Genomic DNA, 17,253 nt, shown 5'->3' with positions numbered 1-17,253 from the left:
AGACAATTTTGTGAATTCCAAACCACCAACAACACAAGACACCCAAGAGCACATGCTCTTTTACATCCACCTCCCCTCCTTTTTTAAACCAAGAACAAACTGTGTGTTTAAATAAGAATGGAGTTGGTAAATCAATTTTTCTTTGAATTCTGAAATTCAGAATTGAGTATGATCGAACTATAACAGAGTTGTGATCCACTGGCAATCAATAAAAATGTGTCAGCACTGGCTTCATCATTAACTTTTGTTAGTCACATGTTACACAGTCGATCTAAATTAGATCTTTGTCACGAAGGCAAAATTCCTTAATAACTTGAACTCCTGACATAAACTAAGGGTGGGGAAAAAAGCTAGAAGAAAAATAACATCCCAACTAAGAATTAAAAACCAATCTGTAATTACTCTCAAAGCACTTAATTTATTTCTAAATAATCAGTATTTTTGATCACTGTTATCTATGTTACATTATACAGCAATACTGTGACAACAAATTGTTGGCGTGAAAGCGTATGCAATATAACTACCAATGTACTAGAACTTAACAAAAAAGTTTTAGAATTCTTTAAGTATAAGTTGTACATCTCTTGGCAAATGGACAGACAAAATCCTAATGCATAATTTAAAGCCAAATTATATCAGATAAAGAGACTGCTAATAGAATGCCAAGTACATTTAATTAAGTTTGTAATATTATTGGATAAGTTTCATCATGACCTTGATTTTCTCAGTTAGCCTTCCCAATATTTCTTGGCTTACACTGGCAATTTAGTAGTATAGACGCAAATTCATACCCTACCTTCTGAATTATTTGGCAACAGGCCCTTACTTTCATCCCATTTGAGCTCCAAACTGTAGAAGCAGATCATATATTCCAGGTCCATCAGTATCACTGACAGGCTGTTCAGCTGATCGGCCAGCCAGAAATCAGCAAAGCCTACCTTATGGAAGGGGGCTGTAAATACTCGAAACTGAGAGAAAGAAGAAAAATCAGAAAACATAGAAACAAGAAAAGTCATATTAAATTTCTCCATTTCCTGTCTGACTGTTCAGCATGATTGCTTTAGTTGATAAAATGGAAACCAAAGAACCAGTCATAAACACAGAGACCTGGCAACAGTGGCTAGGTTCTGAATTAGCAGCAAAGGGAATGAGTTGAATGGATAACAATGAAAGGAAGTAAAGGAGGAAAAAAAGCAGGAATAACTAGTTATAACATAGAAAGCATGGGTGCTGCTAATTCTTTGCAAAAATCCAAATATTGTTAAGGGACCAGGGAGATACCACTACCCCCTAATTTTTCATCTAAAAATATACATGTTTATGTAAACAAATCTTTCCATACTCATAGTGACTTTTCAAGTATTTGAGTCTAAAGATTTTGTTTGTACATTCTTATCCCTTCTTAAACTGTTCACAATTATTACATACATATCAGCCATCAACTAAAGTTGTACTTTAAAAATTTACAATATGGACATTTCTAAGTCAAACACTTGTGACTTTGCTTTAATTCCATGAATGGTCAAACCTCCTTGATTTCTGTATTCATTCTTTTTTTTCCTCAAGAGTGGAGGTATAATTGTGTGGTATTTCAGAACTGAAATACAGATAAAAGATTCAAAAAGTCACAGTTAAGGAGAATAGTGTTTCTTTGATCATAAAGAACTGATTAGTAATTCTTGCCTATATTTTCCTGATAGCATATGACAAATGTTTCTAAGGTAAGAAGAAGAGAACAGATTAAAGACTGTGTAGTGTTTTGGATTTGGACAGGTACTTTAATTTTTAAATGAAGTTACAAATTATAATGTATTCATATTTGTACTTTCTGTTAAAATGCATGATTGGAGAATTGTTTAGCTTCTGTGTTTATTCTTGATGAAAAGCTTTGTTTGTTCTTGTTTTTAAGTTTGCACTCAAATCTCAACAAATAAATTCACCCATGTTATCAAAAAAAAAAAAAAGAAAAAAGGAAAAAGAAAGAAGGAAAGAAAATAGAGGCCAGGCACGGTGGCTCATGCCTGTAATCCCAGCACTTTGGGAGGCCAAGGTGGGCGGATCACGAGCCCAAGAGATTGAGACCATCCTGGCCAACATGGTGAAGCCCTGTCACTACTAAAAATAGAAAAATTAGCTGGGCATGGTAGCACACGCCTGTAGTTCCAGCTACTTGGGAGGCTGAGGTAGGAGAATCGCTTGAACCCAGAAGGTGGAGGTTGCAGTGAGCTGAGATCATGTCATTGCACTCCAGTCTGGCAACAGAACAAGACTCTGTCTCCAAAAAAAAAAAAAAAAAAGAAAGAAAGAAAGAAAATTTCTAAAGCAAAGAGGTGGGAAGAGTTAAAATTGAAAGCAGAGAGAAGAGCAGAAGATAGAGGCTTTGAGAGGCTCTAAAGTTAGGAAGTTTTGCTGGAGATGCAAATACTGTAATGTCTAGACTACTCTTCATCTTAGCTAACTAAATACAAAGTTCTTCTTTGCTTACAAAGGATAAGCAGGAATGGATGGTATACCATCTGAGACACGCCTCATTCTCTAGCCAAAGTCACTTTCTTTTCACTAATGCCATGGTGATGGCTGTGTTCATCTTCAAACTACACCACAAAAACCAGCCCTCTTCCGACTGTTCTGAACACATGATAAAGGTATTAAATGTATTAAGCAGTAACTCATACAGTGTATTTTCTTCAAGGCTTATGCAGGCATTAATTCAATCCTCATAACAATTCTACAAGCTAGGAACTATTCATATCCCCATTTTACAGAAGACCTACGCAGACTCTTCCTAATCTATTCTGTGGAAACCTGTTTAACACTACAAAGGGAAATCTTGGCGTTGCAGAGAAGAGAAGTAGGCACCTATGCAAACACCAGAAATAAGCCCAAATTGTGCCGATTGTCTTGATAAGCCTTGCATGAACATGGAATGAAGGAAGACTTAATCCTCAACCTATCAGATCCCTTTTTATCTTGTACAGGAGGAAATGTGACTCCTGAAACAAGAAACTCTAAGTAGAAGTTTTGAGAAAATGAATCTAATCTCTAGCTCTCTAGTGATCTAGTTATATTCATTTCATAGACATATTCAACCTGGGAGTCTATAATTCTCTACTCAGACTTGGCTAGATCTTTCTACTCTTTCTCTAAATATTTATCTTTATTATTTCAGGTAGATAAATGGTCATATTATGACTCAATCCTGGGTGTCAACTACCTATGACAGGTACTTTCTCAGAGCTTTGGAAGCTAGACCAGGTGTCTGTGGGATATCATACAGGCTTTGAGACATTATTTTCTGGTGCTGATATATTCTGGTTCCATGGCTCAGTCTCTTAATCACTCTCATACTCTTCCCATGAGTTTAATAAACCAGAGAAACAGTCTATACCAACCATAAGCTCTAGATACAGCAAACTTTTTGTGGGGAAGAGGAAGAGGGGAGGATGGTAGTCATCTACACACGAAGAAGTTCAGGCACCAGTTTTTGTAGTATTTTAAGAAACTCTAAGGTGCAGAATGGACTTAAAAGATTCAAAGTGACAGAAATAACAGAATAATTTAGGCTATAACACCAAAGGAGCAGGAAGTCTAAATGCAACTCTAATCATGAACTATTATGAAACTGGTGCCTAGGAGAAATTTCTAACTGACATGAGACAGACTATCATTACTGTCACACTCTGCCAACTCTATCCTCAAAACCTGGCTAATTCAGAAAATCTCCATAAGAGCAGAAGAGGAAGATAATGCATTAAATGAGGAAGAAAGAGATGGAGGGATGGGACTGGTAAAGGACAGGACTAACATGAAGATAAAAATAAAAAAACTAAAAAGAAGGGAAAATTTATAAAAAGAGAAAATGAAAAAAGGAATAAAGGAAGGATTAGTAAATGTTGGTATAATATAACCAACAAAGGAAAAAATATAATTACAGTCATTCATCTATCTAGCAAAGACTTATCAAGTATTTATAATATGTCAGGCATTGTGGCGGTACAGGGATAAAACAGTCTCTACCCTCAAAGGCCTTAAAGATCCACAGTCTAGTTGGGCAAATAAATATGGAAAGGTATAATTATAGCACCATATTATAGAGATACACAAAATACATTGGAAATACAGAGAATACAAGAAATCACTCTATTAGAGGCAGGGTGAGAGGGAGACATAAACATATTCAACTCACTGACATTTACACACAGTCAAATCCATTCTAGATTTATCTGACTTCTCCTTCAGAGTGAATTCTGCAACTCACTTCTCCTCCTTTTCTTAATCTGGCTAAGGCCTTTCAATTTTACCACTTCTACCCTGTGATTTTGATTAAAGTGACAATTCCTATAGTAACAGTATTATCAAAGCCAGAGACAATTCTGATATTTTACCACATACACAAAAAAGCCACTAATAAGTTATTACAAAGAACATGTTAACATCATCTTTTAAGTTAATACTGATAAACAGCTAAGAAGATGAAGTTCTAATTTCTACTTTTCATGGAGTGTAGTGGTGCAATTTCATCTCATTGCAACCTCAACCTGCTGGACTCATGCAGATCCTCCTCCCTCAGCCTCCAAAGTAACTGGGACTAGAAGGTGTGTGCCACCATGCCCCACTAATTTTTCAGTTTTTATAGAGAGAGGGTTTTGTCATGTTGCCCAGCCTTGTCTCCAACTTCTGGGCTTAAGCGATCCTCCCACTTCCACCTCCCAAAGTGCTAGGACTACAGGCATGAGGCACTCTGCCCAGGCCCAAATTTGATTTTTATATTCTACTAGTTTCACCCACTAGATCAAAGTTAAACATCTTATAAAAATAACTAATAGGGCTAAGTGTTAAATGTTAGTGTTTAAGAGTATAGATTATGAAGCCCGACTGCTTGGGTTCTTAACTCATCTTCATCATTCACTGGCTATGTGGCCTTAGGCAAGTTAATTAACTTCTCTGAATGTAGGTTTCTTCATTTATAAAATGGGAATTAATAGCAGCTCCAACTTGTGGGTTATTTTTAAAATAAAATATGTAAAATAGTTACTAAATGAGAACACTTCTCTATTCTTATAACAGAAATGTGTAAAATTTTTACTACAGAACTAAAGAAACTTGGTAAAAACTGATTGCTAAATTATATAACAAAGGACTATAATTTAAAAATTTTAAATAGACGATATATTTTAATATATTGAACTATAAATTAATATCTTTGTTTATAAAATCTGAAGCACTGTTTATGCTACCTAATTAGATTGCCGATTGAGGTAAATACAGATTTAGGGAGAGAAGGTATAACTTAATGGATGTAAATAATCTACACTAATTTGACATACAATATTCATATCAAAATAAATCAATTTCTTATAAACTTTTTTAGCTTTGTTTTTGGGAGCACAGCATATATCAATTTCATATATTCCAATATAAATACAGACATAAATGGTACCCAGTGCCTACCACCATGGCTAAATGACATATGTGCTTTTCTCACTAAAAATTAAAGAAAATGCTGGGCTCAGTGGCTTACACCTTTAATCCTAGCACTTTGGGAGGCAAGGCAGGCAGATGACTTGAGCCCACGAATTCGAGACCAGCCTGGGCAGCATGGCAAAATCCTGTCTCTACTAAAAACGCAAAAAATTAGCCAGGTATGTTGTGGTCCTAACTACTGAAGAGGCTGAGGTGGGAAGATCATTTGAATCTGGGAGATGGAGGCTGCAGTGAGCTGAGATCATGCCACTGCACTCCAGCCTGGGAAATAGAGCCAGATCCTGTCTTTAAAAAAAAAAAAAAAAAAAAATTAAGGAAAAAAAGAAAGAAATGCAGTTTTACTTTAGGATTAAGCTTTTAAAAAGCGGTATCAGAAAAACATAACTAGAGTGGATACATTCTTGTTAATTCACTAGGAATCAGTGTAAGGGCAAGTTTTCTCAGTGAGATTTAAAGTAAGTCAACAGGTCAATTAATACTAAAATGATCCATAAATGGTAACATTCTTCTGTTTATAACCATTGCTACAAAAATAACAAACCACAATGCTTCCTTCTATATTTCACTGTATCCAATAGTACATTTTATTATTCTATTACTGCTTATATCATTGTCAACCTATTCCATCAACAAGTCCTCATTTATTAACAAAAACACAGCAGATGCACAGATAAACGTCTACTCAATGGGGAATCGTTCTGCTAATAAGAGTAACTGGTCATGCATGAATCACAGCTTGCTCTTTAAACAAAGGTGGATACACTGGGGAAATGCTCACTTAGTACACAATGTACACAACTATATTATCCTGTTACTATAATTATGCAATCACAGTAACACTTGAGTTTTCGGGATCTTCCAAAGTCTCATTTAAAAATAATTTTATGGCCAGGCACCTTGGCTCATGCCTGTAATTCCAGCACTTTGGGAGGCCAAGGTGGGGAGGAACACTTGAAGCCAGGAGGTTAGGGACAAGCCCAGGCAACAAAGGAGACCTTATTTTTTTTATCTTTTGTTTTTGTTTTTGAGACAGTCTCCCTCTGTTGCCCAGGCCGGAGTACAATGGCACCATCTCGGCACACTACAACTTCCACCTCCTGGGTTCAAGTGATTCTCCTGCTCAGCCTCTCAGTAGCTGGGATTACAGGCACCTGCCACTTTGCCTGGATAATTTTTGTATTTTTAGTAGAGACAGGGTTTCATCATGTTAGCCAGGCTGGTCTCTAACTCCTGACTTCAAGTGATCCACCCACCCTCAGCCTCCCAAAGGGCTGGGATTACAGGCATGAGCCACCACACCTGGTTCTACAGATTTTCTTAATAGAAAGCCATACTTTATGTCTTCAGATTAAAAAAAAAATTGTTATGTTTTGCTAAGAATAAAAAACCTCTGCTAACCTAAGGAGCATACAAAAGAAAAAAATTAGGAACTACAGTTTTCAAGGAGGTATAACTATAAAGTGAAAAAGAGGTGAGAAAATACGGTAATTCTGAAAGTTTGTATAGAGATTGGTCAATTTAATTACTAATCTTTATTGTCATCTGTAATTCATAATCCAAAAAATAATTATATGAAAGTTATCTTAACTGATTTACTTTCTTTATTTGTTTCTTTTTTTTTCCTTTAGAGATAGGGTCTCAGTCTGTTGCCCAGGCTGGGAATGTAGTGGCACTAACAGAGTTCACTGTAGCTTTGACATTCCTGGCTCAAGCAATCCTCTCACCTGAGCGTCACAAGTAGCTGGGACTACAGGTGTGCAATATCATACCCAGCTCATTTTTTAATTTTTGTAGACAGGGTTTACACCATGTTGCCCAGGCTGATTTGAAACTCCTGGGCTTAGGGAATCTACTCGCCTCAGCCTCCCAAGTATTGGGATTACAGGCGTGAGCCACCGCGTCTGGCCTCAAATGATTTTCAAAACAGAGCTGGCTTAATTTACAAGTAAGCAGAAGTCTCCATCCAATCCAGAGTTTTCTTTACAAGAGGAAGCCTTATATTTTTCCAGGAAATTTTGTATCACTGCTGAGGCTAAATGATTTTGAGATCACTAAGAAACAGGTCAAGTGGAAGAAAAAAATGGAACTTATTATAAACAAGAATCAAAGTCAATTTTTCTTTTTCTTTTTTTTGAGATGGAGTTTTGCTCTTGTTGCCTAGGCTGGAATGCAATGGCATAATCGAGGCTCACTGCAACCTCCATCTTTGGGGTTCTAGCGATTCTCCTGCCTCAGCCTCCGAAGAAGCTAGGATTACAGACATGTGCCACCACTCCCAGCTAATTTTGTATTTTTAGTAGAGATGGGGTTTCACCATGTTGGTTAGGCTGGTCTCTAACTGCTGACCTCAGATGATCCACCCGCCTTGGCTTCCCAAAGTGCTGGGATTACAAGCGTGAGCCACTGCACCCGGCCCAAAGTCAGTTTTTCAAATTAAACTTGGTAATCTGGTAAAATATTCCTACTGGTTTTAGAGAACAAAGCTTCCCTAAAATAAAATGTTGGGTTGATACTCACATCAACTTAATAAGAAAATAATAATTTTACCACATTTTTTTTGGAAGGAAACTTACAAAGTTCTACATCTTATCACAGCTAGTTAAATGAAGTAAACAATGATTACCATTTGTAAAATCATTTCATTATTTGGCTACCTGATACTCAATCTTAGGAGGAAAATATACATGAGTGCTTTTTCCTAGGGCCTCCATGTTGTACAACTTCAGGGCTATTAGTTACAGTATATTGTTTGCCCTGGAGCTGGGGCACCAATCACATAAACTATAATGTGAATCCTGGCCTCTGCAGTTGTACAACCTAGCAGCCTTGGTTTTATCACAGAGGAAGTCAATAACCACTATACCACTCTAAAAATGGTACACGAGTTTCTGGACTTACCAGCAGTTTAAGTAGCCAAAACCGGGACTTATAGTAGAAAGTTTTGGTGGGGTTGATAAGGAAGAAAACCATAAATCCATAAAGAGCAAGCGGATACACATATGTGGGGATGACACTAATTGGGGCAAAGAAGCAAGCCAGAAGGCTCAGGCACCACAATATCCCAAGGAATCCAGCAATCTAGTAAAGGATGGGGAAGACAGAAAGATAGAGAAAATTATTTTTACTTTTACCATTACTTAAAATATCTTTAATAAAACAAAAGTAAGAAATATGATTAGATATTAAGCCACTAATCCTCTTCAAGTAGAAGATAGATTTAAGTACCCATGCAACCAGACAGCTATGTAGTTAATGTAAACTATATTCATGGGGTGGTATGTCTTGCTTTGATTACCTCAAAAAGATGTTGATGAGACAAATTGCTTCTCGGATTAAGTTCAAAGATGAGTACATGGTTTACTCCAGCCTGTCTCCAACCATACGTGTTGATGCCCAGTAGAAAAAGGAATTCAATCAGAAGAAAGCCGCCCCGATAGATTCTTATCAAGGGCCATATACTTCTATCTGTTTCAAGTTTAAATACAGCTGAAAGAATATTGATATACTGGTTAGTTATAAAATCCATAACATCCCTTGAATTAATAATCTTTTGTCTTCATTCTCAATGATATAGCCCTAGCAGAGAAACTTTTCATATATAAAACCTAAATCTAGATTATTTTGAGAGCCTTGTAAACCTGCTTTCAGGTTCTTTTCCATTTTCATTTTACTCTGTAGATTGTCACTAGAATAATTTCCCTAAAACTTGACTTTCAGCATGTCATCCCATTGTTCCACTAGTTTTTTTTACATTGGAGAGATCATGGTGAAATGGCTTAGAATCATGTGATCAGTTCTGCCAGCTGGGGATCCGGCATGACAAAACCTCTTTGGCTTCATTTACTCCATTATTAAACTGATAAAGTAACACCTACCTCACAGAGTTGCCATGAAAATGAAAGGAAACAGTACATATGAAAGCAGTGTGAAAATTTAAATGTCAAATAAATGACAATAGCTAATATTTATAGAATGCTTACCATATGTGCTAAGCACTGTTTTCATCATTTTTACATACAGTAATTGATAATTCATTTAACCATTACAATGGCTCTTTGAGTTAAAAAACATTATCTCCATTTGATTAGGAAACTAGAGCACAGAGAGGTTAAGTCCTTAGCTTAGTTACTGAGCTAAGACAGGGTTTGAATACAATTTTGCTCCAAAGCTCATACTCTTAAGTACTATGCCCACACAAATGCTCAATATCATTATTATTCTATGGCTCTCCAGTAATTATAATGTTCAAATACTTTAGATACCTTAGCCTCACAATTCAAATTCTTCATAATCTAATCACCAACTCACTTTTCCCAAACATCTCACAGCACCCTTAAAATATTAACTCTTGGCTCCTGATGAATTTTATTATCCTTTTAATAAGTTTGCTTTTCACTTGCTTATGTTGTTCCCTGTACCTAAAATGGCCTTGTTCTTTCTCCCCACTAATTCAAATTCTAGTTATTATTTAAGAGCCAGATCCTTACCTGTTCACAAATTCATTGAATTGATGCATTTGGTTTTCAGCCTACTGTATGAGAAACATTTCCATTTCGCCTAATGATTTTCCAAATAACTACAAAACTTATTGACAGTACTGTTCATTTGGAATTTAATTAGATAATAACTTTTTTTTTTTTTTTGAGACGGAGTCCTGTTCAATCGCTTAGGCTGGAGTGCAGTGGTATGATCTCGGTTCACTGCAACCTCCGCCTCCCAGGTTCAAGCGATTCTCCTGCCTCAGCCTCTAGACACCAGGGCCAGCTAATTTTTTGTATTTTTAGTAGAGACAGGGTTTCATCATGTTGGCCAGGCTAGTCTTGAACTCCTGACCTCAGGTGATCCACCCTCCTTGGCCTCCCAAAGTGCTGGGATTATAGGTGTGAGCTACTGCACCCAGCCTAAATACTAACTTATACACTTAATTAATTTAAATATTTATAGTTTATCTTTGTATTCTCTACAGTACAAAGAACATTTAATAATTTTTAAATAACAGAGTAGAGAAAGCCTTTGCTTTGGAATCAAGTACTACAGACCAGATTTCAAATTCTAGCTATGCCAAATTATTTGATTTTTAAAAGTCTCTGTTTCTTTGTTGATCAATGGAGATAATATCTATTCTCATAAGTTTATGTTTATGAAGAAGACTAAATGTGAAAAACATATATTAAATGCCTAGAATAATGTTTGGCTCATGAGTATATATTAGCTTCTTTTTCCTTTTACTTGAGGAAACTTTTATTTCTTCATTGACAAGTACTGATTAGGTGCCTATTATATCTGACACCATTCTAGACCTGGCGCTTCAGTGATGAACAACAGACAAAATACCTATCTTCAGGAAATTTCTGAAGTCAGATAAGGGGCTTCAAGGAAAAATAGAGTAAGGAGATAAAGAATGATGTTAAGTGTTATTTTAGGTAGGGCAGTCAGGGAAGACTCTCAGGAGATGACACTTCAGGAGATGACCTTCAGGAAATAGAGAACAAAGCATTGGAATGTTTGAGGGAATAGGGCTCCATATAGAGAGGGAAACCACAAAGGGCCTTAAGATGGATTGCTCTAATAAGAAAGCCAAGGTTACCATGATTGGAATAAACAAAGGTATAGTGGTAAAGAACTGGCCAGTGGCAACTCAGACAGCTCTGCAGTACTTTGTCAAGACTTAAGCTTTTACTCTAATGGACAAGCCTGTAGAAGGTTTTGTACATGCATGGCATGACCTCATCAATTATTTTAAAAGGCTGCTCTAGCTGTTATGTGAACAGACTATAAGGGAACAAGCACAAAGGCAAGATAAGTTAGGAAGTTATAAATGAAAAACTACATACAGTTTTACATCCTGATTCCTAAGCAAAGACCACAGATACATTACAATAGTCGGGAAACAAAAATAATACAAATCCCAAAGAATCGACAATAAAAGTAAATTCGTCACAGTTGTAGAGTACAAGATCAACACACAAAATTCAGTTGTGTGTGTATACACCAGCAATGAGCAATCTAAAACTGAAATTAAGAAAATAATTCTAATTACAATAGCATTCAAAAGAATAAAACATCTAGAAATAACTTTAACCAAGGAAGTAAAAGACTTATATACTACAAACTCAAAACATTGCTGAAATTAAATTAGAAAAGAATCCTGTGTTCATTGACTGAAAGATCTGATATTGTTAAGATGGCAATACTACCTAAAGCAATCTACAGATTTAATGCAATCTCTATCAAAATTCCAATGGCTTTTTTTTTTTTTTTTCCAGAACTGAAAAAGTCAATCTTTAAATTCATATGGAACTGCAAGAGGTCCCAAGTAGCCAAAACAATAATGAAATGAGAACAAAGTTAGGGACTCATATTTTGTGGTTTTAAAACTTACTACAAAGCTACAGTAATCAAAACATTGTGGCACTGGTATGAAAACAGACATATAGATGAATGGAAGAGCACCAAGAGTCCAGAAACCTATACATTGATGGCTAATTGATTTTCAACATGAGTGCCAACATCATTCAGTGTAAAAGAATACTCTCTTCGAGTCTCGAGCTCTCGCTGGCCTTTGGGTGTACGTTCTTTGGGATCTTCAGTACCGCGGCCACCATCGCCGTCGCTTGGCTCCCTCTGGGCTCATCTGCGCCACTTGTTCACTCCACACTCTGCTGCCATAAGCTGCCGTCATGGTGAAGCTCGCCAAGGCAGGTAAAAATCAAGGTGACCCCAAGAAAATGGCTCCTCCTCCAAAGGAGGTAGAAGAAGATAGTGAAGATGAGGAAATGTCAGAAGATGAAGAAGATGATAGCAGTGGGGAAGAGGTTGTCATACCTCAGAAGAAAGGCAAGAAGGCTGCTGCAACCCCAGCAAAGAAAGTGGTAGTTTCCCCAACCAAAAAGGTTGCAGTTGTCCCACTGGCTAAGAAAGCAGCTGTCACTCCAGGCAACCCAGGGGATCACCTAATGCCAGAAGCCAGCCATCCAAAATGCTGTCTGTCAAAGGCCTGTCTGAGGATACCACTGAAGAGACATTAAAGGAGTCATTTGACTGCTCTGTTCGGGCAAGGATAGTCACTGACCGGGAAACTGGGTCCTCCAAAGAGTTTGGCTTTGTAGACTTCAACAGTGAGGAGGATGCCAAAGCTGCCAAGGAGGCCATGGAAGATGGTGAAATTGATGGAAATAAAGTAACCTTGGACTGGGCCAAACCTAAGGGTGAAGGTGGCTTCGGGGTCGTGGTGGAGGCAGAGGTGGCTTTGGAGGCCGAGGTGGTGGCAGAGGAGGCCGAGGAGGATTTGGAGGCCAAGGTGGCTTCCGAGGAGGCAGAGGAGGAGGAGGTGACCACAAGCCACAAGGAAAGATGACGAAGTTTGAATAGCTTCTGTTCCTCTGCTTTCCCTTTTCCATTTGAAAGAAAGGATTCTGGGGTTTTTACTGTTACCTGATCAATGACAGAGCCTTCTGAGGACACTCCAAGGCAGTATACAGTCCTGTGGTCTCCTTGGAAATCATATAGATAACATTTCAAGGGCAATACCTTGTTGGTTTTGACTAGATATTCGTATAAACTTTTTAAAGAGTTGAGTGATAGAGCTAACCCTTATCTGTAAGTTTTGAATTTATATTGTTTCATCCCATGTACAAAACCATTTTTTCCTACAAATAGTTTGGGTTTTGTTGTTGTGGTTTTTTTGTTTTTTGTGTGTGTGTTCTGGGGGTTGTAAAAAGAAAGCAAAATGTTTTATCATGGTTTTTGCTTCAGCAGCTTTAGGACAAATTAAAAGTCAACTCTGGTGCCAGACGTGTTACTTCCTAAAGAGTGTTTCCACTGGAATGTCACTGGAGAGCATGGCATAGCCAGCTCTGCCACTTGCTTCATCCTTCACAATGGAAATGCTCAGTGTGTGCATTTCCAGTGTCCCAGACCACAACTTGGATGAAATGCTGGTGAGGGGACCCATTCCTACAGCCCTGGTACTGGCTTGAAGGTTGCTGTGGCTTCTCCCACTTGTAGCAAGCCTGAGGATTATGTCCAGAAGACGACTCTGGAAAGTACGGGAACACATTAGGTTTCCTAGGACAAGCAGTTAAGAGCATCAGGGTCAGGAACAGTGCCTCATGCCTGCAGTCCCAGCACTTGGGGAGGCCAGGGCGGGCAGGTGACTTGAGGTTAGGAGTTCAAGACCAGCCTGGCCAACATAGTAAAACCCTATCTCTACTAAAAATATAAAAATTAGCTGGGTGTGGTGGTGTGTGCCTGTAGTCCCAGCTACTCAGGAGGCTGAAGCAGGAGAGTCATGTCAAACCTGGGAAGCAGAGGTTGCAGTGAGCTGAGCATGCACCACTACACTCCAAGCTGGGCAACAGGGCGAGACTACAAAGAAGCACTTCTGGAATTGAACTCATGCTAGATGGATAGACCAATGGACGCTGGGGCTGTGGGGCTAAGGAGGAAACTGCCAATCCGGGAAAGCGCAAAAGAGCCAAAAAAAAGAATACTCTCTTCAACAACTAGTCCTGGGACAACTGGATATTCATATGCAAAAAAATGAAGTTGGTCCCTTGTCTCACATCATATAAAAATTATTCAAAACTGATCGATGAATTCAAAGATAGGAATTCAAACCACAAAACCATAAAACTCCAAAGAAAGCATAAGGATAAACCTTCACAATCTTGAATTTGGCAATGGATTCTCAGGTATCACAACAAAACTATGTGCAACCAAAGGGAAAACAGATAAATTAGACTTCATCAAAATTTAAAACATCAATGGATGTTATCAAGNAAAAAAAAAAAAAAAAAAAAAAAAAAAAAAAAACATAGAAAGGAAGAAAATATTTGCAAATCATTTACCTAATAAGGGTCTAGTATCTAGAATACAAGAACAACTCTTACAACTTAACAATGAAAAGATGAAAAACCCAATTAAAAAAGGGCAAAGGACTTGAAAAGATGCTTAATATGATTAGTCATTAGGGAAATGCAAATTAAAACCAAAACAAGATACCACTTCACACCCATTTGGATGGACATAATGAAGAAAACAAAAACACAGAAAACAAGTGTGGGCAAGGATGTGCAGAAAACGGAACCCTCATAAACTGCTGGTAGGAATGGAAAATGGTAACGCCTCTGAAAAACAGTTTGGCGGCTCCTCAGAAAATTAAACAGGTACTAAACAAATCCATGTTTATGCATGTTCCTAACAGTGCCATTCACAATAGCCAATAGATAGAAATGACCCAAATGTCCGTCAATGAATGAATGGACAAACTGTGATATATACACAAAATAGAGTATTACTCAGCCATAAAAAGAATGAAGCACCGATACATGCTACAAGACAGATGAACCTTGAAAACATTTGCCAAGTAAAAGAAACCAAACACAAAATATTGTATGATTCCATTTATGAACATACCCAGAGTAGGAACATTCATAGAGACAGAAGGCAGATTAGTGGTTGCCAGCAGCTGAGGAGATGGAATGGAGAGTGGGGTCTCCTTTTGGGCTAATGAAAATGTCTGCGAAATAGACAAATGTAGTGGTTGTACAACACTGTAAATGTACTTGAATGCCACTGAGTTGTTAACTTTAAAATGGTTAATTTTATGTTATGTGAACTTCACCTCAATAAAAAAATAACAGAAAAGGAAAAAAGTAATAAATATATCTTAAGATGTCATTACTAACTCCTATTTTTTTTTTCCCCAACAGAGTTTTGCTCCGTTACCCAGGCTGGGGTGCAGTGGCACGATTTTGCCTCACTGCACCCTCTGCCTCCCGGGTTCAAGTGATTCTCCTGCCTCAGTCTCCCAAGTAGCTGGGATTACAGGTGCGCACCACCATGCCTGGCTAATCTTTTTGCATTTTTAGTAGAGAAGGGGTTTTGCCGTGTTGCCCAGGCTGGTCTCAAACTCCTGAGCTCAGGCAATCCGCCCGCCTTGGCCTCCCAAAGTGCTAGGATTACAGGAGTGAGCCACCCCACCTGGCCTAGGCATATATTTTGAACTGTTTTACTAGTTGTGGTGATAGATTTCCTCTAATATATCAAAATTTTCTAATTCTGTCTAGTTAATATCTGTAGCCATACACAAAATAAAGCAAAATAGTGCTCGCTTCGGCAGCAAATATACTAAAAAAAAGAACGCAAAATGGCCTGGTTAGGGTTTAAATATTCATGACCTTGGCAACAGTAGTATTCTGTTCTACGTAGAAAGAAAACTGCCATGAACAGAAAATGTAATACATACTTATAAAATCTAAACACATATTTACCTAAGTTCTACTCGATAACATAGGAAATAGAAAATTGATAAGGCTTTCAGTAAATATGATCTGAATAAACTATCCTTGAACTCACAACTTGTTAGAAAAGTCAGTAAAAACCAAAACTGCAGCAACAACAACAAAAACCCCAAAACCTATGTAAAACAATAAAATGCTAAAGGTACATTCTTCTGAATGACAACACTATATTTAAGCTAATGAACTTATTTACTTTCTAAATGGTTCAAAAAACAGGGACCAGGGATGGTGGCTCACACCTGTAATTCCAGTGTTTTAGGAGGCCAAAGTGGGAGGATCACTGGAGTCCAAGAGTTCAAGACCAGCCTAAGCAATATATTGAGACCCTGTTTCTATAAAAAAGTTTCAAAAATTAGCCAGGCATGGTGCTATCGTATGGATGTATTCCTAGCTACTCAGTAGGCTGAGGCAGGAGGATCGCCTGAGCCCAGGAGATCTAGGCTGCAGTGAGCTAGGATGGGTCCACTGCACTCCTGCCTGGGCAACAGAGCGAGATCCTGTCTCTGAAGGAAAATAAAAGTTTCAAAAAGCAAAAGGCAACTTAACTGTTAACAGTCAAGTTATTCATCAAAGATCAGGAACTTTCAAATGCACATAAATCTAAAACCTAAGGGCATATATAAGCAATATAACGAAACCTCTTTCATTTGGCATGATCTCCCTGAAGCAAGCTTTTATAGATTTACTGGAGATTAAACCACAATAACTCTTGCTAGACAAAATCATCATAAAAAATTCTGGGGAATCAAAAACAGATTAGTGTTATTTCTTTAAGAATATCATCTCTCTGAGCCATAGGTCCCAAGAATAAAAGATATACAAGGTCTCATCACAAACTCCTCATGGCTTCATGAATTTTTAATTTAAAAATCAGCTAATATTCTTCAAGCATTTATTCTGGGGTAAGCAATATGCTCTATGTTTTATATGCATAATTTAATTAATTCTCATAGCAATACTATGAATTGGTTTTCCTCAGCAGATACATGAAGTAACTGAGGCTTACTCAAAGTAGGTTTCCTGCCCAGGATGACAAGGATTTAATAACCCTGCAATCTGGCTCCAGAGCCTGGACACTTAACAATGGGGCTAGGTTGTGTATTTAGGTCAATATGTACCTGTTAAAAAAAAAAACAAAAACCCAAACAGAAGTTTGTTCTAAAACTTACAAAATTACAGTCCTCTCTGCATTAAGCTGCCAAATCACTTTTCTTTAAAGGAACATTAAGGCAGGGCGTGGTGGCTCACGCCTGTAATCCCAGCACTTTGGGAGGCCGAGGCGGGTGGATCACGAGGTCAAGAGATCGAGACCATCCTGGTCAACATGGTGAAACCCCGTCTCTACCAAAAATACAAAAAATTAGCTGGGCATGGTGGCGCGTGCCTGTAGTCCCAGCTACTCAGGAGGCTGAGGCAGGAGAATTGCCTGAAACCAGGAGGCGGAGGTTGCCGTGAGCCAAGATCG

The 17,253-nt window shown here is 37.9% G+C and overlaps 1 protein-coding gene across 1 annotated transcript in view; it reads right to left on the bottom strand.

Annotated features, from left to right (window-relative positions):
- The window catches only part of XPR1 (xenotropic and polytropic retrovirus receptor 1), a 239,828-nt gene that overhangs the window by 50,708 nt on the left and 171,867 nt on the right, over positions 1-17,253 (bottom strand). The window contains exons 8-10 of the mRNA XM_017524449.1: positions 8,780-8,970; positions 8,383-8,562; positions 797-968 (exon numbers count right to left, since the gene is read on the bottom strand). Coding sequence (XP_017379938.1) covers positions 797-968; positions 8,383-8,562; positions 8,780-8,970 — 543 coding nt within the window. The remainder of the gene's footprint in view (positions 1-796; positions 969-8,382; positions 8,563-8,779; positions 8,971-17,253) is intronic.

The sequence above is a fragment of the Cebus imitator genome, unplaced genomic scaffold, assembly GCF_001604975.1.
Source record: "Cebus imitator isolate Cc_AM_T3 unplaced genomic scaffold, Cebus_imitator-1.0 Scaffold33, whole genome shotgun sequence".
Taxonomy (NCBI): Eukaryota; Metazoa; Chordata; class Mammalia; order Primates; family Cebidae; genus Cebus; species Cebus imitator.
Note: the sequence above shows the minus strand (reverse complement) of the source record. Positions and strands in the feature narration are given on the sequence as shown.